Source organism: Oryctolagus cuniculus, chromosome 17 (assembly GCF_051225735.1).
Source record: "Oryctolagus cuniculus isolate XC-2025 breed Fujian yellow rabbit chromosome 17, ASM5122573v1, whole genome shotgun sequence".
In the NCBI taxonomy this organism is placed as follows: domain Eukaryota; kingdom Metazoa; phylum Chordata; class Mammalia; order Lagomorpha; family Leporidae; genus Oryctolagus; species Oryctolagus cuniculus.
In genome coordinates, this window is record NC_142883.1 from 66,110,522 (window position 1) to 66,138,022 (window position 27,501).

The following is a 27,501-nucleotide window of genomic DNA, read 5'->3' on the forward strand; positions in this document are numbered from 1 at the left end:
TCAAGCATCAGGAAACTACATTACACCTATTTAATGTGCAAAGAGACATTTTTTCACGTCATTTTCTTCTGATGTCTGTTCCAGAATCACAGACTCTTGCTTCTCTACACTTCCATCCATCATTTCTGCAGATCATGAAAACTGAATTTGTTGAACACCAGAAAGCTGTTGATATGATGTTGTATAAACCATAACATTGTGTGCTGACCATCCGCAGTTATTAAGCCAGCTGGTAACTGGTTAGTGAATGCCTCCTCTGTAAGTAAGCTCTTCTCTTAGTCCTTCTGTAGCTGTGACTGCTCCACCAAATCCTTTCTCTCCTTTCATACCCTCTCTGAATTTCTGAAGGTACAATTTCAGAGGTTCCACATAACTGGCAAAGCCCAAGGTGGACATGGCAAAGAGAATGTCTTCTCCATTGATCGTCCTCTGTTTCTCTTTCACTTGTTTCAGATGCTGTAAAGCTAAGAACTCACACATTCTTGAACACATTCTTTGGCATCTGTTGCAATCTTTCCTGTTTGAGGTGTGGCATTCTTCATTATCCTAGCCACATTTGCAACTGGAAGATATATTTCTTCTTGAGAAGCATCTGTGGTAGAACTGTCACCGTCCATTGTCATGAAATACTGTCAGAACCGTGGTGTCAGTGGTGCTCAGAGCACCTTTTTAAAAAGGTGTCTAATCTTTGCTCAATTCCAACCCATGTTTAAAGCATCTTGTTCTAATACTTCGGGCGAGATAACGATTTGCGAGTGCTCTGGAATTCTTTGTTCTCCCAGACTACTGCTCCATAAGCCCCTGCCTATCCTCCTGCCTCCCACCAGCGATGATCAAAACCTTAGTGCAATCCGAACGGCTTCCTTCCCACCTTCGGGGCAAGTCCAGGGACCACAAGCCACCAGATGACTGCATTCTTTACGTGCAAACCAGACTGCAGGACACCAACGCCATTCCTGCCTCCCGGGCCCGAGGCCGAGCCCGCCGACCTGTCAGCATCGTTCGTGCTGCGCGGACACCCGATGGCCCAGCCAGCCCGGACCTGGCACCCAACGCTCGTCTCCCGCCCGCCGCGCGGCACCGGGGTGCGCAGGCGGACAAGGAGGCCGGACTCGGCCAGGACCCCGCGGACCCAGGAGCCGGCGGTCGGGGGTGCTCCGCGGGGCCCGCGCGGCTGCAGAAGCCGAGGGGGCAGGGTCGGGGCGGCGGCGGGGACCCGGGCCGCCTCCCCCGCTAGCCGGCCTGCTCCCCGCACAAAATGGAGCCGGCCCAGGGCGCCACCGAGAGAGACCCCGACCGTGCCCCGCCGGCAGCCCTCTTCTGCCTCGGACTCGGAGTTCAAGGGTGGTGAGCGGGAGGCGGCCTGGCCCGCGTACCGCCCTCCTCGTTCGGCGCACAAAGAGCCGCGCTGCGGCCTCGCAGGCGCCGGCCCGGCCCAGGTCCAGGTCCGGGCGGGCGGGTGGGAGGGTAGTGCCCAGGCCAAGGCGGCATTGGCTGCGGGGATGGTGCTGGGACGGTTTTAACTAAAACACTGTAGTTAATTTAATTAAAGGACGGAAATCCTTAAGGATCTTTACACCACCCACCTGTGACTGTTTTCCTCTTCGTTTGAACCAAGTCATTTTTTTCTTCGAATTGTTACTTATCATACATAATTGGTGATGATCCTCTAACAGTTCAGAGACTATGTCTTATTTTTCTATTAGATTTCAGAATTCATAGCTAGTGTGAAGTGATGTGTAACACCCAGTGTTTTCAGATGTAAACTGAAGGCACGTTTGAGTAGGTGCTCTTATTGTATAGTGTTGTTCTAGCTGTTTTTTAGCTTAACCTAGAAGCAGACAGATGTTTGTGCATAAAACAGACTGCAGAAACCTATTGTGTACCTTCCTTTACCATGATTTCAAACTGCACTGATAAAACCTGTAGATGCCCTGAGCTAAACTTAAGAAGAGGAGTCTGAATGTCATTCACTCTGTTAAAAGCATGTTAGAAATGACTTGTAAAATACTGTGTTTTCTATTCTTATTTAAGCCAAGACAATTTACTAACATGTATTTTTCAAATTAGCTAATACACTTCAATTATGAATGTTATAAATTCATTTTGTAACATTGTTTAACAGTTAACATTATGTATATTTCAAACTTTTCTTGCCCTAAGTAATTGGTGAACTGTTTCTTTAGATAGAAAATGTATTGTGTTTTTACATATATGGTGACATCTAATACGTATAGTATATATTATTTATGCATGTATTTAAAATGCATAAAGAACCATATCCAGATTATTTTAGAGGCTAGTTTACATTACTTATTGATATACCTCTAAAATTACAGTTGTATCCTAGAAACTTACTGTTAGTTAAATTATTACTCAAACAAATGAAATGTGTTAGCTTAAAACATTTTTAGATATTGATACTGTTTGATCATTTAAAGCTCCTTAGGTAAAGTATGATTGGAAAACATCCTGAGCATTCTTGTTACAGTTATGGCTGCCTGGCAACTTAGTTCAAAATCAGAATAGCAATGAAAAGCATCATAGTAAACTCCCTCGCACCAATTATTGTTATTTTTGGGCAACACTACACATATGTTCTGGTGAATGTATTATCATTACGTTTATTTAAATCCTTGATAAAATCATTACTTATTTTATTTTGCTTACCTAGAAATTAGATTCAGAGGTAAAGCAGCCTTTGTTTGTAATTATTAGTTGGTATTCTCTTGTGTCACCAAATGTGTTATGGGGAATGGGGAGAGTACCACTCAGAGACTGAATTTGGGTAGAACTTTATTGATGAGTCGCAGACTGACCAGCCAGGGACACAGTACAGACTTGGGAGCCACACTGTGTTGCTGGTTCCCTGTCTAGCAAGACTTATATGGGGCAAAATCACAATGTAGGTGGCAGGGTTCGGTTACAATTTTCTGGTGTAATAAGTAGGGGTTTTCAACTATGTTTGCATGAGCTAATGACATTTCTTGGAATTGGCAAGGTTACAGAGGAACTGGCTGTCTTTAAGCTAGGATGTGGTTAGGCAATAGGACATTTCACAGGGTACATGCAACATAGAATTTTTTTCTTAACTGCATGGGTGGGGATAGGTCACTTCTTGGTCATAAGTATTCAACATGGCATTTGTCCTGCTTTCTCTAACATACGTTTTTATCATGTAACAGCTTAGATGAAATATGGAGCTTTCTGTCTCTCTTTGATTTCTCCTGGTTACCAGTATTAATCCCCTCCAAATGTTTCACACAAATGAAAACTCTACAGGATGTAGCCCATTGTATGTACAATTTTCCAGAATTACAAGTTCTGTCTGTTCTTTTGTAAACCTTTCAATACTCCAACAGTTTCTTTCCAAAATAAAAGTCTGGAATCATCCATACTAAAATTAAGAATTTATAACTGGGAGGCACGGATGTTTTCATAAACATTTCCTATAATTAATTTCAACCAGAGGATTGAGGAAACAAAGCAGTTTTTCCTACTCCAAAACTTTATTGCCTTTTTCCCATATAGCAGACTCTGAAATATTTTTTAATATGGTTAGTGAAATTATACTCCTTATTTAGTATGTTTTTGAAAAAAAAAAACTGCTTTTTTTTCCTTATTGCCATCTCGTGTACCTTGAAAGTTAAATTTAATCTGATATTTTCATTTTGTAGCAGTTATAAACCAGAAAAGACCTTTGTAATTTTATAATTTCTTAGCAAGATAAAAATTCTTCTTTTAAAGATCAAGTTTCAATTATTTGAAGGATTTTATATTTGATTTGATAAACAGAAGCTTTAAGAAGAAATGGTGAGATGTAAATAATCATAATCCTTAATTTTAAGGATAGAGAAGGCTCATATTTAAAATATATACCATAGCGCTTATTCTGTGCTGGTTATGGAATATTTCACAGGAAATGGCTGCAGTGTGTGAATATGTTGTTGGAAATTTCCGTTTAGAGAGACAAAGGCAAACTTTAGTTCTTTCTGGTTTATTATAATAGTGCTAATTTTTAAAAAATAAAGTGAAGTGTACCTTGCCTAAGTTTTCAAGAAATCAACAACAAATACACAGCTGGATTAAATCATAAATATTTAGCTTTTTTAGTCACCATTTACTCATGCTGTAATCCATCCTAGGAATCTTTTTGACCCTTTTTTTGAGGAGAAAACAAAAGAGGAAGAAGAAAGAAAACCTGAAAGTGTACCTTGCAAAATGAGTTAAAGGTTTATTAAGTGGACACAGTCCATTTTCCATCCTCCTGAGTACTTTGGCACAGCTGTAAAGATCTTGAAGAGAAACATTCTTGACTAATCTGTCAACTGTAAAATGTGTACAGAAAAATAGGTAGCTATCACTAAAATTACACTTCAGCTTTCAGTAACCATTTAATGAGTAGCATAATTATATAAGTATGGAGACGTAAGTACTCTACTCAATAATTAAAAATAATCTCATCTTTACACTGAAAGTTCTGTAATTACTATTTGACTTCACCAGGACCACTGTGGGAATCTCCAGTGGCACGCTGAGTTGTTCAGAGTGGATTAAAATCATAAGATAAAATTGGATAAATCATTAAATTATTAAGCTTTAAATATTACAAGAATGAATGTATCCTGATATTTGGAAGTTACATTGTAGGAATTTGCAGTCTAAAACCAGATTCTGATGTTCATTTTTTTTCTCTTTGCCATGAAAGTGATTTTATTTCCTATGATTTTAAAAACAGATTTATTTGAAAGGCAGAGTTACAGAGAGAGAGAGAGAAATCTCTCATCTGCTGGGTTATTTCCCAGATGGCCACAACAGCTGGGGCTGGACCAAGCTGAAGCCAGGAGCCGGGAGCTTCTTCCAGGTCTCCCATGGGGGTGCAGGGGCCCAGGCCATAGAGGGAGCTGGATCAGAAGTGGAGTAACCAGGTCTCAAACCTGTATCCCATATGGCAGGTGGTGGCCTTACCCGCTGGGCCACAGTGCTGGCCCCTGGTATCAGCCCTTTCTTACCTGGCCTGAGTTATGCCTGGTGTAGCACCACTGTGGCCAGGAGCTTGAAGCTGAGCTGAACACCTCACCCAGCACACACAGGCTGCACCCACCGCACAACTACAATCCCAGAGCACCCACAGGGGACTGCTGGGAGCCCAGGATTTACAACAATCAGTGATCAATGCACCCCACGCAGGACATTAGGCAGTGCGGGCTGTGGACTCCCAGTATGGCTTCCTGCCCTGGGGACTCCTGCCCTGGAGTTTGCAACCCAGTGCAAATAGCTTAATGTTTGCTTTCAGAGGCATCGCCTGAGGTGCTTGGTTCCCCATGGTTCCTTCATCACCTTCTCATCCCAAGTATAGCCCTCTAGTGGTTCTGTGTGGGAGGTACAGAGGCTGGACCATTCTGGGCTATCTCAGCATCTGGATCCGATGTACTCTAGGCTTGGCAGTAGGCTCAAGGCTCAGCACTTAAATCATTCATAGCAGTTTGGAAAGAGCACAGGGAGATTCCCCTCAAGAAAAGGGAAAAGCTTGCAGGAAAGATTCTGAAAAATAAGATTAAGGAGGGCTTCTGCCTGCTCAGATGACATGCCTTGGGCTTCTTCCCTCTTGCAAAATCAACATCCCATTGGGCAAGCGTAACTACACATTTAAGACTGCACCCACCCCCGCTATCATTCAGACTTCTGAAAAAAATATTTCTATGGAAAAACATCAGGGGCTGGGGCTGTGGCACAGTGGGTAAAGCCGCCGCCTGCAGTGCTGGCATCCCACATGGGTGCCAGTTCATGTCCCGGCTGCTCCACTTCCGATCCAGCTCTCCGCTGTGGCCTGGGAAAGCAGCAGAAGGTGTCCCAAGTCCCTGGGCCCCTGCACCCGCATGGGAGACCTGGAGGAAGCTCCTGGCTGCTGGCTTCAGATTGGCACTGCCATTGCAGCCCTCTGGGGAATGACCCAGCGGAGGGAAAACCTCTCTCTCAGCCTCCTGTCCTTATAAACACGTGAGAACTCCATGGAAGGGGATCCCTGCAGCCGCAGCTAATGTAGGAACACCTGGGGCACCTTCACGCAGGTCACTCATCACACTCGATAGCTCTCATGCCTCAGGGACTGTTAGGAGGGTCCCAGGTACGGCCTTGGCATTGTCAGTGAGCTGTGCTTAAAGCAGGCCTCCATCCCAGTTTCTGGTGCTTTCTCAGAACGTTTAAGAGACAAGCAGTTAATTATTACTTCACAAGGGTGGCTGTAACAAGTTGTCAAGACAGCAGCTGAAAAAATCCTGGGGTGCGTGTCCTGGCCCCGTAGGCTAGGCTGTAGTGTCTGATGGCAGCGGCCCATAGCAGGGTTCTGGTTCAAGCCCCAGTTCCTCTGTTTCCACTCCAGCTCCCTGCTAATGCACCCAGGAAGCTGGCGGTGATGAGCCACCCGTGTCTCCCACGTGCAAGTCCCGGGTAGAGCTCTCGGCCCAACCCTGGCTGCTGTGGGCATTTGGGGAGTGACCTGACAGATGCAAGATTCTCTCTCTCTCTCCCCCACCCCAACCCTGTGTAAATAAATAAATCTTAAAGCAATTTAAAAACTTTTCTTTTTTGAGGTGGACACTGTGCAGTGAGTGAAGCTACCTCTTGTGTGGTGAGGATCTTGTTCCCGTGTGGTGTCTGGAGGCCCCGGGTGCCTGACTTACAGGCATGGCACCAGAAAACATGGAAACTTGTTCCCAGCTGCACTTCGCCTGAACTAGTCATTTCTGAACAATTCCATATGAGAAGCAGGTGCCTTGTAGATATAGGAGGCAGATGGTAGGAGTTTTCTGTTATTCACAGTGGCATGCAACCTTTAAACAATAAACGCTCATGTCTGCAGAAATCTACATTTTTTGGCCAACACAAGGTTCCATTTATTTTTTTAGAAAAATATCAATATTTTTATAGATCCTGTATAAAAAATCTTTTGTGAGTTAACTCGCACCCACAGGTTATGAAGACAGCAAGTGCAGACAGGATCAAGGCTGGCAACAAGCCCAGTCTTTGGATCTCTCTCGCATACCAGGCCCTGTATGCTCAACATCCAAAATCCGGCTCCTGGTTCCTCAGGGCTGGGAGAGGGGGTGCTGCTGGTGGGAAACCTTACCCATGCCCTTGCAGTTCTGCTTCGTGAGTGTTTGCAAGAAAATGAAGAGATTTTAATGTAAAAAGTGGATTCAGTCTGCAAGACAAGGGACAAGGGTCTTGGAGGAAAAGAACCCCTGCCCCAAGGCTGTGGGGAAGGTGAGGGGGCAGGGGGAAAGTGAGAAGGGCAAGGGGGAAGGGGATGGGGCATAGGAAGAGGGAGGGGGCTGTGGGAATGGGGGGCCGTGGGGGAAGCGAGGGGGCCATGGGGAAGGGGAGGGGTGGGGCAAGGAAAGGGGCCATGGGGAAGGGGTGGGGCGTGGGGAAGGGAGGGGGCCATGGGAAGGGGAGAGGGCGCCAAGGCCTCCCCGGAAATGGGTCCCTGTGCCTGCAGATTAATACTCGGTGTTCTCAAACATGGAGAATCCCAGGGCTCCTTACAGGAAGCAGGATTCCCTTGGCACAGACGCTGTTTCTGAGTTCCTGCTTGCCCAGTGCCCGTGAGGACAAGGAGGAAGGCGAAGCCAAGTCCGTGTCTGTTTCGTCCAGTGTCAGCGTCTTCATCAATTCATGACGATTCTCCCCTCCCCTTCTCGACCCTGCAAACCCGGCGAAGCACAGGGGCAAAGCCTCACCGAAGCTCACGGCGACAGTGACAACTACAATGACATTTCGGTTCTGACTGTCGGGTGTTTCACGATCTCGCCGAGCCCTGAAGCCAGGGAGCATTCCAGATGTCACTGAGGGCCACGTACACTTGTCCGTCCTTACACACACGGCGCCCGCTGTTCCAGGTGCGCCCCAGTGGCTCCAGTGTCCGCCTCCACCTGCGTGGCCTTCTGGAAAACGCTGAGGTCTCGGGGTGGAGGGGACTTGGGGGACAGTGCAGCGCGGGGCGCGGGCCAGTCAGGATCACCGTCGGCACCCACGTCCCCGTGTGCGTTTCTGGAAACGTGGAGATTCCCGCCCCCAAGACTGCAGGGTTCTGCGGGCTCACCGGGACACCGGTGGTCAGGGGCCCGGCCCTCAGCTCCCGGGCAGCCCTAGAGAGCGGGTGCGGGCGGCACGGCGGGTCACGCGCTCTCAGACCCGCGTCCGGCAGGCGGGAGAAGCCCTGGGTCTCTGGTCGGGGCGCAGAGTCCCCGCTGCGGGTCCCGGCAGCGCCCCGTCTCTGCAGGCTCTGCCTCGGGCCACCTCAGCCCCGGCTGCCCGTGCCACGGCTGGTGCGGGATGTTTCGGCCGAGGCTCTTAGCGCTCCTGGGTTCGGGTGTTCGCTGGCGCCCCGCTACCTGGCAGGGAGCCCACGGAGACTCCTGCACCCGCAGTCTGCGGACAGACACCCTGCGGCCTCCCCGTCGCAGGTTCTGATCTTTGTCATTTGTTAGGAGGAACACATGATATATTTAGTAGTATACAGTGTTTTCATAACTAAATGTTGAAATGTGTATTTAAAAATTAGACTATTAAATTTCTATCAGTAAGGACATATATTTTACATTGGGGCATTGATAAGTGTTTTTATAGTTTCTTCAGTAAATTTATTTTTATTCTATACAATTTAAACAGATAGGTGTGAATTTGTTCTAACTTTTATTTGATGAATATTCCCGTTTCTTAAGTAAATATTTTTTCTAGATGTTTGATAGTATTGCAGGAGACATGAATACTTCTTGGTATTTCTGTTTTCTCATGTTTTAAATCACTGAACTTTTGACAGATATATTGTAAGTTAGCAATTAAAACATAAATATTTGGGTAAACCTCTAAGGTGTATTTTTTTCTTTTTTGCTTTTCTTCTGATTTATTTGAAATGCAGTCAGAGCTAGAGAGAGGGAGAGAGCACGCTGGGTCACTTCCCAAAAGGCCGGCGCTGGGCCAGGCTGGAGCCGGCAGAGTGGAGCTCCATCCGGGTCACCCACGCAGGTGCAGGGCCCCTGCACTTGAGCCCTCACCGCTGCTCCCAAGGTGCGCATGCGCAGGGACCTGGGCCCCACTGGCGCTCCCGCCCCAGCACTGCAGGCCTAGGGAGTGACCAGGAAGGGAGCTGGGTCTGACTTCCGCCCCCAGCACTGTGTCTTCCATGGCACAGCTGTGGACCCCAGTCCCCCCCCCCATCAGAAACGTGACTCTGCTGAGGGGTGGGGGACAGGGAGCAGCCCACCGTGACCCCCTGGGCCTCTGGCTGTTCGCTTCAGTTAAAGGGGAAGAGACCCAGGAAGTGTTAGGAGTCAAGTGTACGGGAGGTGCAATCACGGACGGCTTTCTGGAGGAGGTGGCACTTGAGCCAGGTCCTGTAAGGGAACAGGCAGCCAGGTCGGGAGAATGAAGGCAGCCGTGAGAGGCTGACACGTCCAGCCCCAGGGGTGCTTCTTCCAGGTGACACCCCGGTAGCCACCGCCAAGAACATGCCTGGGGACAGCGCAGATCTGTTTGGGGATGGCGCGGCAGAGGACAGTGGTGCGGCCAACGGGCGCCTGTGGCACACGGTCATCATCAGGGAGCAGGAGCACCGCATCGACCTGCACATGATCTGGCTGTACATGAAGGTGGTCACCCACAGAGGTGAGGCCCCCCCGTTACCACGTGGTCAACCATGGAGGTTAGGCCACCCTGTTACCACGTGGTCACCCACGGAGGGGATATTCCCCCCGCCCGTACCACTGCTCACCCACAGAGGTGAGACCCTACCCTGGTACCCGTGGTCACCCATGGAGGTTTGGCCCCCGGTTACCACGTGGTCACCCACGGAGGGGAGATCCCCCCGTACCCACAGAGGTCAGACCCCCCCCCGGTACCTGTGGTCACCCACGGAGGTGAGACCCCCCCTCCCTGGGTACCCGTGATCACCCACGGAGGTGAGACCCCCCCTCCCTGGGTACCCGTGATCACCCACGGAGGTGAGACCCCCCCCCCGGGCACCCGTGGTCATCCTGGAGGTCGGACCCCCTGCTGGGCCCGGAAGACCCTCCGTGCGCCTGCGTGGTTCAGAGCCCAGCGACGGCCGCCCTCACAGGCTACCACAGTGAGGGCCTCAACGCAATCATCGTCTATGCCGCCAGCTTCCTCCAGGACAGCAGCTGCCCGGACTACCACTAAGTCCTGGAGAACCTCTTCCTGTGAGCGGGCGGGGAGGGGCCAGGAGGGCAGGGCGGGCAGGAGGCGGGGCGGGGAGGGTGGGCGGGGAGGGGCCAGGACGGGCAGGGCGGGGCAGGCGGGGCGGGCGGGGGGCGGGGAGGCAGGAGGGCAGGGCGGGCAGGAGGCGGGGCGCGGAGAGGGGCCAGGAGGGGCAGGGCGGGCGGGAGGCGGGGCGGGAGGCGGGGCGGGGAGGGGCCAGGAGGGGCAGGGCGGGGCAGGCGGGCGGGGCGGGCGGGGCAGGCAGGGTGGGCGGGAGGCGGGGCGGGCGGGGACCCTCGCTCGCCCAGGCTCCCCCTGCTGGCCCACTCTGGGCCTTCCCTGGGCGCAGAGGCTCCGCAGCCGCCACCACCACACACGTCCATCACCAACACCATCAACACCATCATCATCATCACCACCAATACCGTGAACACCATCACCGTCACCATAGCCATCGCCAGACCCGTCCTGCGGGGGCCCGAGGGGCTGCAACACGGCCCCCGCCCCTCCCCAGAGCCCCCGGCCCCTCCCCAGAGCCCGCGGCTCCTCCCCAGCGCCCGCGGCCCCCTCCCCACAGCCCGCGGCCCCCTCTCCGGAGCTCCCGCCCCCTCCCCAGAGCCCCCGCCCCTCCCCGGAGCCCCGCGCCTCGCCCGAGCGGGGACCCCCGGATCCCCGAGGCCCGCGGGGGAGGCCTGGGCCGGGCCGGGCGCGGCCGCCCTGACCCCGACCCGCTGCCCCGCCCAGCTCCGTCGTCGGCAGCCTGGAGTCCTGGTGGCCGAGGACTGCGGGATCCTGTACCTGAAGGGCGCCAGCCCAGCGCTGGATGCCGGCCTCGGCGGCTCAGGAAGCTGCCAGAGGACAGACAGGAGGCGCGGGAGCGGGCGCGGGAGCGGGCGGCTCTGCCCTCGGCCCGCCCGGCCCCTCAGCTGCCCTTGGCTTGTGGACGCGGCCCCCACGCCGCCCCTGCCGCCCTAAAATCTGTTTCTGGCCACCGCCTACCAAATCTGCTTTCTGTTCATCTCTGCCTCCTCCATTTCTAGCAGGTGGAGAAATGGGAGCTGGAAAACCTTCCGGGTCTGTTCTCTCCTGAGTTTTTTCTTTGGCTGTTCCAGCTGTTAGCATGGAGCCTTGCTCACCAACAGAAAACTCCCTTTTATGAAAATGCGAGCATGTAACTAAGTGGTTTATGCATTTTAGGATTTTCTGTCAGTTTTATAATTTTTTTGAAGAACGAATGATCTGTTTAATCATGGGAAACTATTGTTTCATAACTAAACTTTGAAATATGTATTTTGAGAACTTATATTTATACTTAATATATATTATATATTATATTGGCATTGATTAGCATTTTAAGTTTCTTTAGTAAAAGTATTTTTATTCTACCAAATCTGCTTTCTGTTCACCTCTGCCTCCTCAATTTTTATAAATGTATAAATTTTTAAGGAAAAAACCTGTATTATACTTCATTTATTCTTCTTAGTAATTACATTGATAGCATTATTATGCAAATTAGGAGTGCTTGTGGCTTCAAGATGAGTATTTTTCCTAAAAGAAGTACAGAAAATAATTTAGGGAAGGGGCAAGGGGACATTTTATTTTGGCTAATATACTGCATAGAACTGTTACACAGCTGTTTAACTGAAACGTTGCTTTGCAATCTCCATTATTTTAGTGTGTTTTTAAAATTTTTTCCAGGAGATTGTAATAAAAATGGAAGAAGAACCAAGTTCTGCTTTGGACTCTGAAGAGACTTTTAATTCTTGTAGGTAGGTAGTAAATACAGAGATATATAATATTACAGGATAATGTATAAGATCCAATTTCTTAGAGGATTCTAATCTTAGAATAGCAAAGAATTAGGACTTGTGCTTTTAAAATGTGATAATATTTAAATATTACTGTGATATGTGATTATCTGCAGAAATAATGAGTATCAGAAAATGTAATAACCCAAATTCTTGTAAATGAGCTTATATCAGATATCTGTTGCCCTCCTATCCTACAGTACACTAATCAGAACAAATGTACATGTAGAATTAACCTTTATTATAATTTGTTTTTTGTTTTTCCCATATATCTTTTACAGTACTAAAGACTTCTTTCAGAGTACCTACGAAAGGTTAAAATGCAAATGTGATTGAATTAAGAGCTGTTTGTTAATGCCCTTTTAGGGCTTTTCAGCCAATAGGGCTGTTACAGCTCAAACAGGAAAGGATTCAGTTGGCAGGCCAACACTGCTGTCAAATAGTTTTATAGTATTTAAAGTGTGAAATTAATATTTTTCTACCCAGTAGGCAGTAGCTCTTGTAATGTAATAACCTTAATTGTGAATTTGGCAATTGAGTTAAATGTAGAATTCATAGAAGCACAGTGCTGGTGTATATTTTCTTATTAATATTGATAGACAAAACCTAGAAAAATGTAACAGTGTCACATTAAAATAGCCACAGAATTATTAGTAAAATTTGCTTCAGAAGATGAAAATTATTTTTCTGTTGCCATTATAGCTCTTTTAAACTAGCTAGTAACAGGTTATTAAGAAATACATAAATTTTCCAGTGTTCAGAAGTCCTTTTGTGTAACAACTATTTAGACTGCCTCAGAAATCCTAACCTTTCTTCATAATCAGACAGCTCAGGCCTTAAGCCTACCACTGACATACTAGAGCTTATGTCCAGGGTAACGAGCTAGTTTCTCATCTGTAAAAAGGGCATTATATTGTCTGATCTGCTTCCTTCCCACAACTCTTAAATACGGGGTAAAACATGTAAAACAAAGCCTCTTGAAAATCTAAATGCAGGGCCTGTTCCGCGGCTCACTAGGCTAATCCTCCACCTGTGGCGCTGGCACCCCGGGTTCTAGTCCCTGTTGGGGCGCCGATTCTGTCCCAGTTACTCCTCTTCCAGTCCAGCTTTCTTCTGTGGCCCAGGAAGGCAGTGGAGGATGGCCCAAGTGCTTGGGCTCTGCACCCACATGGGAGCCCACGAGGGGGCACCTGGCTCCTGGCTTTGGACTGGCGCAGTGCGCTGGCCTTAGTGGCCATTTGGGGGGTGAACCAATGGAAGGAAGACCCTAACTCTGCCTGTCAAAAAAAAAAAAAAAAGAAGTGATATCTGGAATTATAACAAATAAATTATGGAACTTAAATCCATGGACACTAACTACAGCTTCATATGTCTAATAGTCACAGATTTATTTTTATGGCCTATGAGGTTTTACAATGATTTGTATTTCTTAGTGGTTTTCTTCGTTGATTCAGAGAGGTAGAAAACAAATGGATTTAACTCCTGAGACACTTGTATGGGGTTGTATGATGCCTGAATGGTTTTAGGCCACATCTTGTTTTGGAAGTGTTGGTTTAAATTTAAGTATTTGGCTTCCAACTCATTTGCAGTGATGTGTTATGAGAATATATTATTAGTTTTATGCAGTACATCTTACAGGTTTTATAGACCAATGTTATATGTTTTTTGTCAAGTTACATGTGAGAGAAAACTGTCAGATGTGAAAGAAGAGAGAGTTTCCTGTGTGTGCTGCAGTGGATGTTTAACTTAGGGAATGGAGCACACATGGCCACATGGTGGAAGGACTATTGTTTCTCCATCCTCCCCCCCCTTTCTCAAGGGCAATTGACCTCCTTGCCAAAAGAGGCGAGCCCTTGCCAGCACGTATGACTACAGACTGTTACATTAATCTGTCTAGCTGCAGTACCAGCTGCTTGCATGTTTTTAGTTATCTTATTAGATGGTATAACAGTGACCTATGAAATTAATTGAAGGTGAACATTGTTAACTTTCCTTTTATTACCCTATGTTTCCCAAAATCTTTTTGATTAGATTATAACTTTCTACAAAATTTCCTAGGAAGTCTGTTTGGTTTTTGATTCATGTAATTTTTTTTAAGGTTTTTAAAGTATAATGTCATACTGCACAGTATAGAAAATAATTTAATTTTTGTCTCATTGATAGATTTTAATCTGTTTATATAGTTGAAAAGCCATAGTAAACTTACCTTATTAGACAATTAAGTTAGATTGAACTCAGACCAATTATTTGGTATTCTCTGAGAAACTCAAAATACTCCTTTATCTTGGCATTGCAGAAATGGCATAGCATAGAATGCAAATTATTGTATCTTGCTTTAAAATAAATTTTAAATCATATTTACCTCTTCTCTAGATTCATATATATGGTAGTTGATCACCAAGTTTACTCTATTTTTTAATTTAATTTAACTTGGCATCATTGATGAGTATATTTTCCCAAGCTGTGCTGTTAGGAAAAAATGTATTATCCTCCGATTTTTTGACAAAGGGATAATTTTGAAGTAATAATCTTTAAATGTGATGTTGACTTTAAGAGACACACAAAATAATAAAAACTAATGATAATCAATTATAAGTCTTAGCCAGTGTTCTATTATAATAATTTAGTTAGGGGCCCTGATACTGAATCTAAGAAAATAAAAAAGTTTCTGAATGCAAGAAAATCACAAAATACTTCTTTGTGTCTTTAGATAATAAATCCTACAATTGATATAGTAGGGTGACTGGAGACTTAATTCTTAAGACATGATTGCCGGCGCCGTGGCTCAATAGGCTAATCCTCCACCTTGCGGCGCCGGCACACCGGGTTCTAGTCCCGGTTGGGGCGCCGGATTCTGTCCCGGTTGCCCCTCTTCCAGGCCAGCTCTCTGCTATGGCCAGGGAGTGCAGTGGAGGATGGCCCAGGTGCTTGGGCCCTGCACCCCATGGGAGACCAGGAAAAGCACCTGGCTCCTGGCTCCTGCCAGGATCAGCGCGGTGCGCCGGCTGCAGCGGCGGCCATTGGAGGGTGAACCAACGGCAAAGGAAGACCTTTCTCTCTCTGTCTCTCTCTCTCACTGTCCACTCTGCCTGTCAAAAAAAAAAAAAAAAAAAAAAAAAAAAAAAAAAAAAAAAGACATGATGTTTGTGAGTCCTGTTTTTTTTTTTTAATGTATTCATACTTTCTGACAGGTGTTTTACTCTGAAGAAATACTAATTTCATATTCCAAAAGAACTTTAATTGAAGAATAAAAGGAATGTTTCTATATATATATTTTATATATATAATATATATTTTTTAAGGAAAGACAGTAAAAGGCACTTGGCTTCAAATAGTGGTGGTCTAATTTCTTATATTGAAGAGAGCTTCCAAAATCACTTCCCTTTCTCAACATGTTACGTTCTCTATATCACTGAATCAGAGACTACCTTGGTAAAATGTTTTTTATTATTATTCTATTAAACTATTTTTGATTAGCATGCAATACTGTCGCTCCCCCATTCGCAGAGGAACGACACTGGACCCTGTGCTGTTCTTTTGTCTGCTCGGCCCTTCCCGGGTTTGCTGCCGGTCCCCCACTTGTGGAGGAACGACGCCGTCTTGGGTTAGCTGCCGGCCCCTCCACCTCCATGGAGGGGCGGCACCCCCCTGCCGCTTTCCCCGCTTCCGCGGAGGAGCGGCACACCGCCGGCCGGCTCTCTCGGGGGCTGCTCAGATGTTCCTCAGGTGTTCCCTCAGATGTTCCTGGTGCATGTTGTCTCTCTCCTCCTTTATAGTCCTCTTCCACCAATCCCAACTCTGCTACCCACACGCCGAGCACGCTGCTCTCCTCCTCCAATCAGGAGCAGGATCAGCTCCTGCAGCTTATCAGTCAAACTGATGAGGCAGCTGCGTAGTTGTTTGCTCCTCCCCAGCGCCATATTGTGGGAGAGCAGATGCATAGAATTAGTCCTAGTTCCAGTAATTTAGTCTAGTCTCAGTTGCTCCCCACACAATACTTTTATGGTGCAGTATTTCACTACATATACAAAGCATACCTGAAACCAGGAAAATAGCTTTTCTACGTCCTTAGCTTATCTGTGTTCTGGTAGCTACTAGTTTCTCTCTCCCGGTTCTTTGTGCAGTGTATAACACATTACTGTGAGCTGCAGTGGAACAGGAGCACTGTGCTGTGAACACTGGCACCAGTGCCTTCTGTCTGTGTGTGGTGCCTGTTACCCAGTCTCCTTCCATTCTCTCTCGCCACACCCTTCCCAACCTCATTGTGGTTTTGATTTACATGTCCCTGAAGGCTAGTGATATTGAACATTTCTTCATGCTTTTGTTTTCTTTTGTGTTTCTTCTCCAGAGAAATATCTATTCAGATTCTTTGCCTGTTTGTTAACTGGATTGTTCTGTTTTTGTGGTGTTTGGGGTTCTGTACATGTTCTGAGTCATAGTCCTTTGTTAGATGCACAGCTTGTAACTGTTTTCTGTCAGCTGTGATTTGTTCCTTTTGCTGTACAGAAGCTTCTTAGTTTGGGATGATCACATTTGTCTGTTTCTCCTTTCCTCTCTGTGCTCTTGGGGTCTTTTTAAAAAAAATTAATGTTTGCCAATATTTTCCCCCAGGGGTTTCATAATTTCAGGTCTTACATTTATGTCTCTTCCATTATGAGTTGATTTTAGATTATGGTGAGAGGCATGGGATGAAATTTTGGATTCTGGGTATGGATATTTTTATTTTAAAGATTTATTTATTTTTACTTGAAATGCAGAGTTATAGAGAGGCAGAGGCAGAGGGAGAGAGAGGTCTTTCATCTGCTGGTTCACTCCCCAGATGGCCACAATGGCCAGAGCTGCACTGATCCAAAGCCAGGAGCGAGGAGCTTCTTCCAGGTCTCCCACATGGGTGTAGGGGCCCAAGAACTTGGGCCATCTTCTACTGCTTTTTCAGGCCACAGGAGAGAGCTGGATCAGAAGTACAGCAGCCAGGACTGGAACCAGTGCCCATATGGGATGCCAGCATTGCAGGTGGTGGCACTGCTAAGCCACAGTGCTGGCCCCGTGGGTATGGATATTTAGGTTTAGGTTTCCCAGCACCATTTATGTAAGAGACTGTCCTTTCTCTGGTATGAGTTTTAGCAGATTTATCAAAGAGCAATTGGCTGTGGTATGTAGATTAATTTTTGAGATCTCTATTTTGTTCCAATAGTCTGTATGTCTGTTTTTATGCTGATACCATACTCTTTTGATTACAGTAACTCCATAATATTTCTTGAAATCTGATGTTGTGATGCCTCCAACTTTGTTGTTCAAGATATCTTTATCTATGTGAGTTGTTTTAAAGTCCTTCTATATGAATTTTAGGATTGGTTTTTTCTAGTTCTGTGAATAATGTCTTTATTATTTTGGTTGTAATTACATTGAAGCTGTGAATTGCTTCAGGTATCATGGACTTCTACTAGTATTAATTTTTCTAATCTGCGTACAGAGAAGAACTTTGTGTTTTCTTTTGTCTTCTTCACATTCTTTCATCAGTGCTTTGCAATTTTTATTGTAAATGTCTTTCACGTCCTTGGTTAAATTTTATTCTGGGTGATGGGAGGGCAGATCTTGGCCTCACAGTTAAACTGTTAAGACACTCGTGTCCCATTTGGAGTGCCTGGGTTCAATACCCGATTTCACTACTTACTCCAGCTTCCTGCTACTCCAGACCCTCAGAGGCAATGGTAATGACTCAAGTAATTTGCCTTCCATTTCTGGGACCTGGGTTGAGTCCTTGGATTTTAGGCCTGACCTAACCCTTTCTGTTGTGGCATTTAGAGATTGAACCAGCAAATGGGAGCTGCCTGTCTCTGTCTGTGTGTCTCTCTCTAATAAATTTTTAAAAATTAAAGCTTATTTCAAGATATTTCATTTTTCTATAAATATTGTGAACAGGATTGCTCTTAATTTCTTTCTTAGTGAGCCCATTATTGATGATAAAAATACTGCTTATTTTTAGGTCTCAATTTTGTTTCCGGCAGTTTTACTGAATTAATTTATCAGTTCTGATAGTCTCTTGGTGGAGTCTACATTACTCTGTATAAAGAGTTACATCATCTGCAAATAGGGATACTTCAACTTCTTCCTTTCTTTCTTTCTTTCTTTCTTTTTTTTTTTTTTTTTTTTGGACAGGCAGTTAGACAGTGAGAGAGACAGAGAGAAAGGTCTTCCTTCCGTTGTTTCACCCCCAAAATGGCCACCATGGCTGGCGCGCTGTGCCAATCCAAAGCCAGGAGCCAGGTGCTTCCTCCTGGTCTCCCATGTGGGTGCAGGGCCCAAGTACTTGGGCCATCCTCCACTGCCTTTTCCGGGCCACAGCAAAGAGCTGGACTGGAAGAGGAGCAACCGGGACAGAATCCGGTGCCCTGACCGGGTCTAGAACCCGGGGTGCCGGCGCCGCAGGTGGAAGATCTTAGAAAAAAAGATCAGAGCCAAAACAAATAAAAATAAATTTTTCTTTTCTTTCTTTTTTTTTTTTTTTTTTTGATTTGAAAGGCTGGTGTTGTGGCATAGCTGGTAAAATGACTACCTGCAATTGACTACCTGCAATGTCAGCATCCTGTATAGGCACCAGTTCAAGTTCTGGCTGCCCCGCTTCCAATCTAGCTCACTGCTAATGCACCTGGGAGAGCATTGGAAGAAGTCTAAAGTGCTTGGACCCCAGAATCCATGTGGAAGACCCAGAAGAAGATCCTGGATCCTGACTTCGGTCTGGCCCAACCCTAGTCCTTTATGTTCGGTTAGGGAGTGAACCAACAGATGAAAAATATCTCTTTCTGTCTCTTCCTCCTCTGTGTATAACCCTGCTGTTCAAATAAATAAAGCAAATTAAAAAAAAACAATTAAAAAGTGATTGATTTATTTGAAACGCAGAGTGACAGAAGGAGGGAAGGGGGGGAGGGAGAGAGAGAGAGCTTTCACCTGCTGGTTTCACAAATGGCCACAAACATCCAGGTCTGGGTCAGGCCGAAGCTAGGAGCCAAGAACTCCATCCTGGTTTTACACATGGGTGGCAGAGGCTCAAGTACTTGAGTCAACATCTGCTTCTTCCAAGGTGCATTACGTGGAGCTAGATTAAATGTGGAATAACTGGGGCTAGTGCTGTAGCATAGTAGGCTAAGCCTCTGCCTGTGGCACTGGCATCTCATATGGTTGCTGGTTTGTATCCAGGCTGCTCCTCTTCCAATCCAGCTTTCTGCTATGGCCTGAGAAAGCAGTAGAAGATGGCCTAAGTGCTTGGGCCCATGTATGTGTGTGGGAGACCCAGAAGAAACTCCTGGCTCCTGGCTTCAGAACAGCCTAGCACTGGCCATTGTGGCCATTTGGGGAGTGAACCAGCAGATGAAAGAACTTACTCTCCATCTCCCCAGCTCTGTAACTCTACCTCTCAAATAAATAAATAAATCTTTAAAAAAATGGAATAGCTGAGACTGGAACTTGCAGTCCAATATGTGGTGCAGACTTCTCAAGCTGTAGCTTAGCCAACTGGATCACAATACCAACCCCAGATCTTTATCAGTTCTTCCATTGTACTAACATTTGGTTTGGTTTATTCTTGTTTTTCTAGGTCCTTGATATACATTGTTAGGTTGTATGTTTTATAACTTCTTTTTTTTCTTTTTTTCTTGCTCTTCCTTTTTTTTTTCTTTTTTTTTTTTGATTGAAAGGCTGAATGACAGAAAAAGAGGGACAGAGAGAAAAAGAGATGTTCCATCTGCTGGTTCATTCCCCAAATGAATGCAACTGCCTGGGCTTGGCCAGGCTGAAGCCAGGAGTCTGGGACTCCATGTGAGTCTCCCACATGAGTTGCAGGGACCCAAATACTTGGGCCGTCTCCTGCTGCTTTCATAGGCACATTAGCAGGGAGCCGGATCATAAGCAGAACAGGCAGGATTCAAACAGGTGCTCAGATATGGAACATCCATGTCATGAGTGGCAGCTTAACCCCGTGTGACACAACACCAGGCACTGATCATTTTTTTAACGTAGGGACTTACTATTTTATATTCATCCTTAGGAATCCCCAGAATTTGCATATTTCTCTTAACATTGGCCTGCACAATTCAGAGGCTATCTCCATTTTATATCCTTTTTTTTGGAGGGGAGGGGGGTCTGGTTTATTCCAAAAGATGTCTTGAATTTCAGATAATGTTTTTTTCTTAGCTTGGTCTAGTCTGTTGTTGAGACTTTCGGCTGTACTCTTTATTAAACACTGAATTCTCCATTTTCAAGATTTCTGTTTGACTCTTTTTCAAGATCTCTGTATCTTTGCTGAATTTCTCATTAAAGCCATGAATTGTTTTCTGGCTGTTGTTCATCTCAGAGTGTGTTTTCTCTTGTATCTCTTTGAGCATCCTAGTAATCATTACTTTGAATATCAGGTATTTTTAAGTCTCTTTTCCTTGGAATTTGTTACTCAAGCATTACTTTGTTCCTTTGGAGGTGTTATACTGCCTTGTCTTTTCATACTTCAGTGTTCCTACATGGATATTTGTCATCTGGCAGAATAGCTGTTTCTTTCACAAGATTGATTTGTTTATTTGAGGCAAAGTTACAGAGAAAGGGGAAGAGACAGAAAGAAAGATCTTCCATCCAGTGGTCACTCCCCTAAATGGCCACAGTGACTAGAGATGGGCTGATCCAGAGCCAGGAACCAGGAGCTTCTTCCAGGTCTCCCCATGCAGGAGCAGGGGCCCAAGTACTTGGGCCATCTTCTGCTGCTTTTCCAGGCCATACCAGAGAGCTGGATCGGAAGAGGAGCAGCTAGGACACAAACCAGCACCCATCTGGGATGCCGGCACTGCAGGTGGAGGCTTAGCCTACTAAGCCACAGCACTGGACCCTTCTTTCACTTTTAATCAGTTGATTTTGTGTAAAAGACTTTTTCCTAAAAATGTGTATTTGGGTATCTGGTAAGAATTTTGGCTTTATTTTAATTTGGATGCTGTGAAGTCTCCCAGTGTCTTCTTTCATAGCAAAGGATGACAGTGGCATTTGGGACATGGGGTTCTCTCCTCAGTCCTCGAGGAATGCATGGTTCTTGGTAGCAGCTCATATGGCAGAGTCCAGGGCCACAAGGGTGCCATCCCTCAGTCCACTGTGCCTGAGATGCAGGAATGCTGCCCTGAGGTCTGACGTGGTTGCTCAGGTGCTCACGTTGGCAGGGATGTGTTTGCTGTCACAGAGGCACTAAGTCCAGCAAGGATTCAGGAGTTCCTGGAGTGCCAGCCCCATGCTTCCATACAATGCCTGAATACCCATCTGAATACCCATCTGCCTTTTTTTTTTTTTTACCCCAGTTACTCTCTCTGTGTTGTACTGCCTGGAGTTGAGGGTTGAGGGAGGATTGGAATGAGCAGTCTTGTGGCCACCTATGCTACAATGCTAGATCAAACCTAAGTCCTTCAGCCTGCAAAAAAAAAAAAAAAAAAAAAAAAAAAGTCTGCAGACTCAGGTATGGTCAAGTGCAAATTTGTCATGACCTGCCAACTGCTGACATGGACTTGCTACCTGAGACCACTGCAACCAACCACATGTGATGTCAGCCTGGATATAAGTCTAATTCACTGGGGCTGTGGTCTCCACCTGTGACAAGGGCTGGTCCTCTGTCTACAAGCACTGACCGTGGGACTGTTAATACCTGCCAAGCGATGGTTTTACCAGATCTGTGATGCAGTTCTGTGCTTACTTTATTGCCCTACTCCCTCATGGCTGGACCTTGTTCCCCGCTTGCCTGTGGTCGGGGAACAGGGATGGGGGAGATCTCTTGGCTGTCCATTTTGAGAGTAAGTTGGCATTATCTTGTAGTTGTGTGCCAAGCCCTTAGGAGGTTGAAGGTGATGCAGGGAGAAAGAGTTGTCTGTTCCTACATGGGTGTAGTTCTTCATCTGGTATTAGGGCAGGTTTGTCTCTGTCTGCACATGCAGGTCCGGTTATAGGAGCCTTGCTGTCTGTCTGGTGCCACTGTAGTGGGACTGCTACTGATCTCAATTTCCTGCCCTACTCCTTTGTGGTTGGTCTTCTTTGCTGTCTGCTTGAAGGTAAGCAGCTTTAAGGCTAGGTCCTAACTCACTTTACTGCCCTGCTGCCCAGGGACTGGAGTTTGCCCTGCTGTGTGCTGGAGTTTGAGGCAGGAGTACATGGCTGAGGAGGATCCAAAGTCTTAGTCTGTGAGTCCTGTCCAGGAGGCAGAGACCATGGCGTCCTCTCTGAGTCTGGATTTCACAGTCGCAAGCCTGGTCTTGAGTTTCAAGTCTAAGGTCTGGACTTCCCTCTTCCCCAGGCAGTAATTGTTTCTCTCTAGACTGGGCTGCTCAGAGCTTGGGGAAGGGTGATGTAGTAAAAATTTCCTTCTTACCCTTAAAAAACAAGAAAAATGATTGATTGATTTGAAAGGATTAGCATCAGAGACAGAGAGAGAGATCTTTGATCCACTGGTTCACACCTTTGATGGCCTCAATGGCTAGATCTGGGCTAGATCAAAGCTAGGAGTCAGAAACTCCCTCAGTATCTCACAGAGGTGTCAGGGGCCCAAGCATTTGGACCATCATCTGGTGATGTTCCAATTGCATTAGCAGGGACTGGATTGGGAAGCAGAGTCACTTGAGACAGGAACCTAAGCTCCCAAATCAGCTGTGATTTAATTCACTGTGCCACAGTGCCCCTTGTTGCCTTCTTCACTACCTTGTTTTTTTTTTTATTTTTTATACATTTTTTTTATTTGACAGGTAGAGTTACAGACAGTGAGAGAGAGACAGAGAGAAAAATCTTCCTTCCATTGGTTCACTCCCCAAGGCTGCTATGGCTGGCGCTGTGCCGATCTGAAGCCAGGAGCCAGGTGCTTCTTCCTGGTCTCCCATGCAGGTGCAGGGGCCCAAGCACCTGGGCCATCCTCCACTGCCCTCCCGGGCCACAGCAGAGAGCTGAACTGGAAGAGGAGCAACCGGGACTAGAACCAGCATCCATATGGGATGCCAGCACCACAGGCACGGTGGTCACCTTGCTTTGGCTTTTGTGAAGGTGACTTAGTTTGTGAACAGCTATTCAAATTAATATCTGTGTTGAGAGAAGTTCACCTGAATATCTTACTCAGCAGCCATTTGGTCCTTCCCAGGGAGAAGTTTTGAAAGTTAGTTAGTTTAGCTTTTTGAATCTAGAAGTTAAATCATTTCTTGAACAAGAAAAAAGCCACACATCAATTTATACTCTCTTGAACTGCTGAGTGTATTTTAAAAATGATTTGAAGTCTTGATAGTAAAGATTTTTATGTATCTTTATAAGTAATCAGCAACTTGAAAGGATGCAGGAAATACCTTCCCATCATTCACATTTTTTGGTTTAGTATCTTTTGCATTCATAGGTAAGATTGTCATACATCTCATTTAAATAATAGACAGCAGTTCAAAGTATTAAAGGAGAGAGTGATAGTGGGACACAATCCTTCTTTGGACAACAAGATTTAAAATTCAGAAATTTGAGTTCTAGTCACACTCATACAATAAAATTTTATTTTATTTAATGATATGAGCTGATTGGAATCAATTAATCTGGCAGTTATACTACAGATAAGGGGGATCAACCTGAATCCTCTCCCCTCCATGCCACCATCTTAAATTTCTAAGGCCTAGATATTTTAATTATTTTTTCCACAGATTCATACCTTAGTAGCTAGCAGAGGAGGAAGGAAGGACTAGAATTAAGCTTCCTTTTCTGATAGCATTGTTTTCCTGACTTCATTTCGTTGCCTGATTTTTGTTGTGAATTTATAATTATATGATACAAACTTTGTATGTTCTTAAGAATAAATACATGATTTAGGGAAGCAAAATGGAAAAAGCACAAAGAAATAAGACAAAGTTGACATCTTAGCTCTGCCACTTACTAAACGTATAACTTGAGGCAAGGTAACTAACCTCTCTGATTGCTAATTACCTCATCTGTAAAATTATATTTTCAATAGCACCTATGTCATACAGTTGTAGTTACCTATAAATTGTGTGGAACCCCTGGCCCCATTACATAACATATAGTTACTAGGTAACAAGTTTTCTTTCTTCACATGTTCTTTCCCTCTCTTTTCTAAAGTTTCCTTTAACTTTCAATCAACTGTTTCACCTGACAAATTTGGCCCTTATCTCAGAAAGTTTTTTTAAAAAATCACTTATAGTTCTAAATTGGTAATAAATGAGTATTTTAAGAATCTGATTTATCTACAATTACTTGTAGCTTATATAGTGTGAATCTTTATGTGACCTGTTCTTATATTTAGTCTAACAATCTCATTATATTTAGTCTAACAATCTCATTATATTTAGTCTAACAATCTCATTGTCAGGTGTTCTTATTTCTAGTTTCCGTATTTGTTCCAGAAGCACCACAACCTTTATAGTTATGATTTCAGGGAGCACAATATGTGCAACCTTGTTTTTTTTTTTTTTTCAGAAACCAAAAACAAAACATGACCTTTTGTTGTAATCTCCACAGTGGAGACACTTTTGAGAGGAGAAAGAAACATTTTTGATCGATGAGCATGTCTTCTTGACAAATGATAGTAGAACTGGTCAGTATCTCTTTTTATATATTGTATGAGTATAATTTCTCTGAACTAATTGATTACTTAAGGCTCTGAAATTACTACCTTCCATTAAAAAGGTTAGCTGATTTTTGTGTCTGTAGCCTTACGTTAACTTATTTTTGCATTTATAGTCTTGAATTAAGTAACCAAGCTGGTTTGACCCTACTGTTACAGTGTGAGCTCCTTTCCTTTGGAAACCACTTCAAGCCATTTTGATTATCTTCCACCAGGCTGTATGTGTTGTGTGTGTGTGTGTGGGAGGGTTGTTTAAGCTTGCTTATTTACATAGTCAGCCATAAGCCCCATCATCCAAGGCATGTCAGTGTTTATCTTTGAGTAGACAGGCATTCGTTTGAAACATAGGGAAAGCTGCTCTGAATCAGTCCCTTCCCCTACACAGACTTCTTTTTGTTGTTGTTGTTGGCACTGTATTCCAGATTGAAATGCCTCCGCGTCAGTGCCATGGGTCACTGTTGGTAATATATATTAGTGTGTTGTGCTTTGTAGGTATGGTGGTAAAAATACGTAACATAACCTACATATTTGGTCAATAATACTGAAGTTATTTGAGGAAATATTGCATAAACATTCAAAAGTGGAAACCTTTTTAAAAATTTACAATAACTTCTTATTTATTTACTTACTAACTTGCTTAGTAGTAATATATTGAACTCTAATTTTCATTATCTGATATTTGACTTCACAGCAGGCTGTTATACTCAACAATATGGTTTAAGGGAGAAATTTTCAAAGAAATTTTATTAGAAATGGAGATTTAAGATTTGTCTATTTTGTAGACACATTGCCTTGATTGTTGGGACACAGTGGCAGCAGTTAATTTTTTTAAGATTTATTTTATTTATTTGAAAGACAGAGCTACAGAGAGAGGTAGAGCCAGAGTGGGGGGATCTTCCATCCTTTGGTTCACTTCCCCAGATAACTGCAATGGCCAGAGCTGAACTGATCCGAAGCCAGGAGCCAGGAGCTTCTTCCAGGTCTCCCACATGGGTGCAGTGGCCCAAGGACTTGGGCCATCTTCCACTGCTTTCCCAGACCATAACAGAGAGCTGCATTGGAAATGGAGCAGCTGGGACAGAAACTGGCGCCCATATGGGATGCTGGCACTACAGGCTAGGGTTTTAACCTGCTGTGCCACAATGCCGACTGCTGTAGCAGTTAGTTTTCTCATTTTATTGTTAATCCAGGGCTTTCAAGTACTTTTCAGAGCTCTCTCTCTCCCTACTCAAGAGAATACATCTTCAGTCATTCTGCATAACTTTCTTGTACTTCCTTTGTAGACAAGCCTATGTGTTAAAACTAATAGACTCAGGGGCCGGCGCTGTGGTCCAGTGGGTTAATGCCCTGGCCTGAAGTGCCGGCATCCCATATGGGTGCTGGTTTGAGACCCAGCTGCTCACATCCTGTCCAGCTCTCTGCTATGGCCTGGGAAAGCAGTAGAAGATGGCCCAAGTCCTTGAGCCCCTGCACCCACACACCCACATGGGAGACCAGGAAGAAGCTCCTGGCTCCTGGCTACAGATTGGCACAGCTCCGGCCTTTGCGGCCATCTGAGGAGTGAACCATTGGATGGAAGAATCTCTCTCTCTCTCTCTCTCTCTCTCTCTCTCTGCCTCTTCTCTTTCTGTGTAACTCTTTCAAATAAATAAATCTTTTAAAAAAGAAAAACTAATAGACCCAAAGGAATCCAAACACAAGCTCCTCCTCTTGGAGAACTTGTGCTTTAGTTAGAGAGAGAAACTTGGAAATAACTAACACAGCTGATAACTGGGGTTACAGTGGAAGCTTTTATCAAGGATCTGGAAAAGACCAAATGGGGTAATTGAAATTAAATGGTACTTAGGAGGAAGATCTGATGCTCAGCACTCTAGAGGGGCAGGAGTTTGCAGGGAGATGAGTGATATGAATACAATCTTCATTTTCTGCTCCTTAGGAATGTATCCTTTTGGCTTCTTCTGCAGTTTGAGAGTGGGTTAGATTTGGTTTTACTTTAGTCAATGACAGAATTGTGCCTTACTGATAAAGATAGCTAATGTGACCCACAATATGGGTAGTCACATAGCTGAGTATCTATTTCATGTGGTGACAGTGTTACTTTGCATGAACTGCTATTTTATTAAAGTTTTAAATTTAGTTATATTTGAATCTTATCAAAATATTTAACTGAGAGTTGAAAATGAGATCACACACTATTTGAAATATTTGATAATGGGTATTATGTGCCTAGAAATATAAGGAACATCAGTAAGATAGCTATGATATTAAAAATAGCTTGTTACTGAGAAAAATGTTGAAAGTTAAAATATGCCCCAGTATCATCTGTGTATAGGGATACAATTTACATTCTAGGGTTATATGTACAGTATTCAGAGATAGAGAAGTGGTTTAGTCTGGTTGACATATTCTCAAACAGCTCCAAAAACTTTATTCTAGTCAACCTGTTCATATTAGGAAACTAATTCAGGTGCATGCCCTTTAGAAGCAAAACAGGATAGTTGCACACTCTGAGCTCTAACTTCTTTTTAAAATGTCCTTTTAGGTCTTAAAGTTATCTTGAACAGCACAATTCTGCTATCACAGAACTAGACTTAGACTTCCTGTTCTCTGGATTTTCTTTAGAGCACAGTAATAAGTTCACACTCTCCAAGGTAGCTACTGTTTTGCTCCATCCTTTCTCTGTGTTACCACACCTAGAACCTACTTATCTCCTTTGTACTTTGTACGTCAGACTTTTTTCCCCATATGTGTGGGGAGCAACTCGGACTAGACTAAGTTACTGGAATTAAGACTTATTCTATGCATCTGCTCTCCCACAATATGGCGCTGGGAGAGGAGTAAACAACTTTTACACAG

At 44.9% G+C, this 27,501-nt stretch overlaps 2 protein-coding genes, 1 long non-coding RNA gene and 1 pseudogene across 4 annotated transcripts in view; 2 read left to right on the forward strand and 2 right to left on the reverse strand.

Moving 5' to 3' along the window:
* LOC103346317 (deoxyhypusine hydroxylase) overlaps positions 1-3,397 on the forward strand; it is a 57,168-nt gene extending 53,771 nt beyond the window's left edge. Inside the window, 1 exon segment of the mRNA XM_089317027.1 lies at positions 85-3,397. The gene's annotated coding sequence lies outside the window, so the exon portion shown is untranslated.
* On the reverse strand, positions 90-7,334 carry LOC149121316 (nuclear transcription factor Y subunit beta pseudogene; annotated as a pseudogene). The gene has a single exon (XR_016223674.1). The product of XR_016223674.1 is annotated as a nuclear transcription factor Y subunit beta pseudogene (transcript).
* A 952-nt stretch (positions 7,335-8,286) lies between these two features.
* LOC149121317 (uncharacterized) lies at positions 8,287-9,875 on the reverse strand. Its single transcript, XR_016223712.1, has 2 exons — positions 9,517-9,875; positions 8,287-9,398 (listed from the first exon to the last, which is right to left on the reverse strand). It is a non-coding gene; the product is annotated as an uncharacterized LOC149121317 (long non-coding RNA).
* Positions 9,876-10,156: 281 nt separating this feature from the next.
* Positions 10,157-27,501, forward strand: part of LOC108176055 (uncharacterized) — a 49,118-nt gene continuing 31,773 nt past the window's right edge. Inside the window, exons 1-2 of the mRNA XM_089317028.1 lie at positions 10,157-10,223; positions 10,451-11,990. Coding sequence (XP_089173154.1) covers positions 10,157-10,223; positions 10,451-11,196 — 813 coding nt within the window. The 3' untranslated portion in view covers positions 11,197-11,990. The remainder of the gene's footprint in view (positions 10,224-10,450; positions 11,991-27,501) is intronic.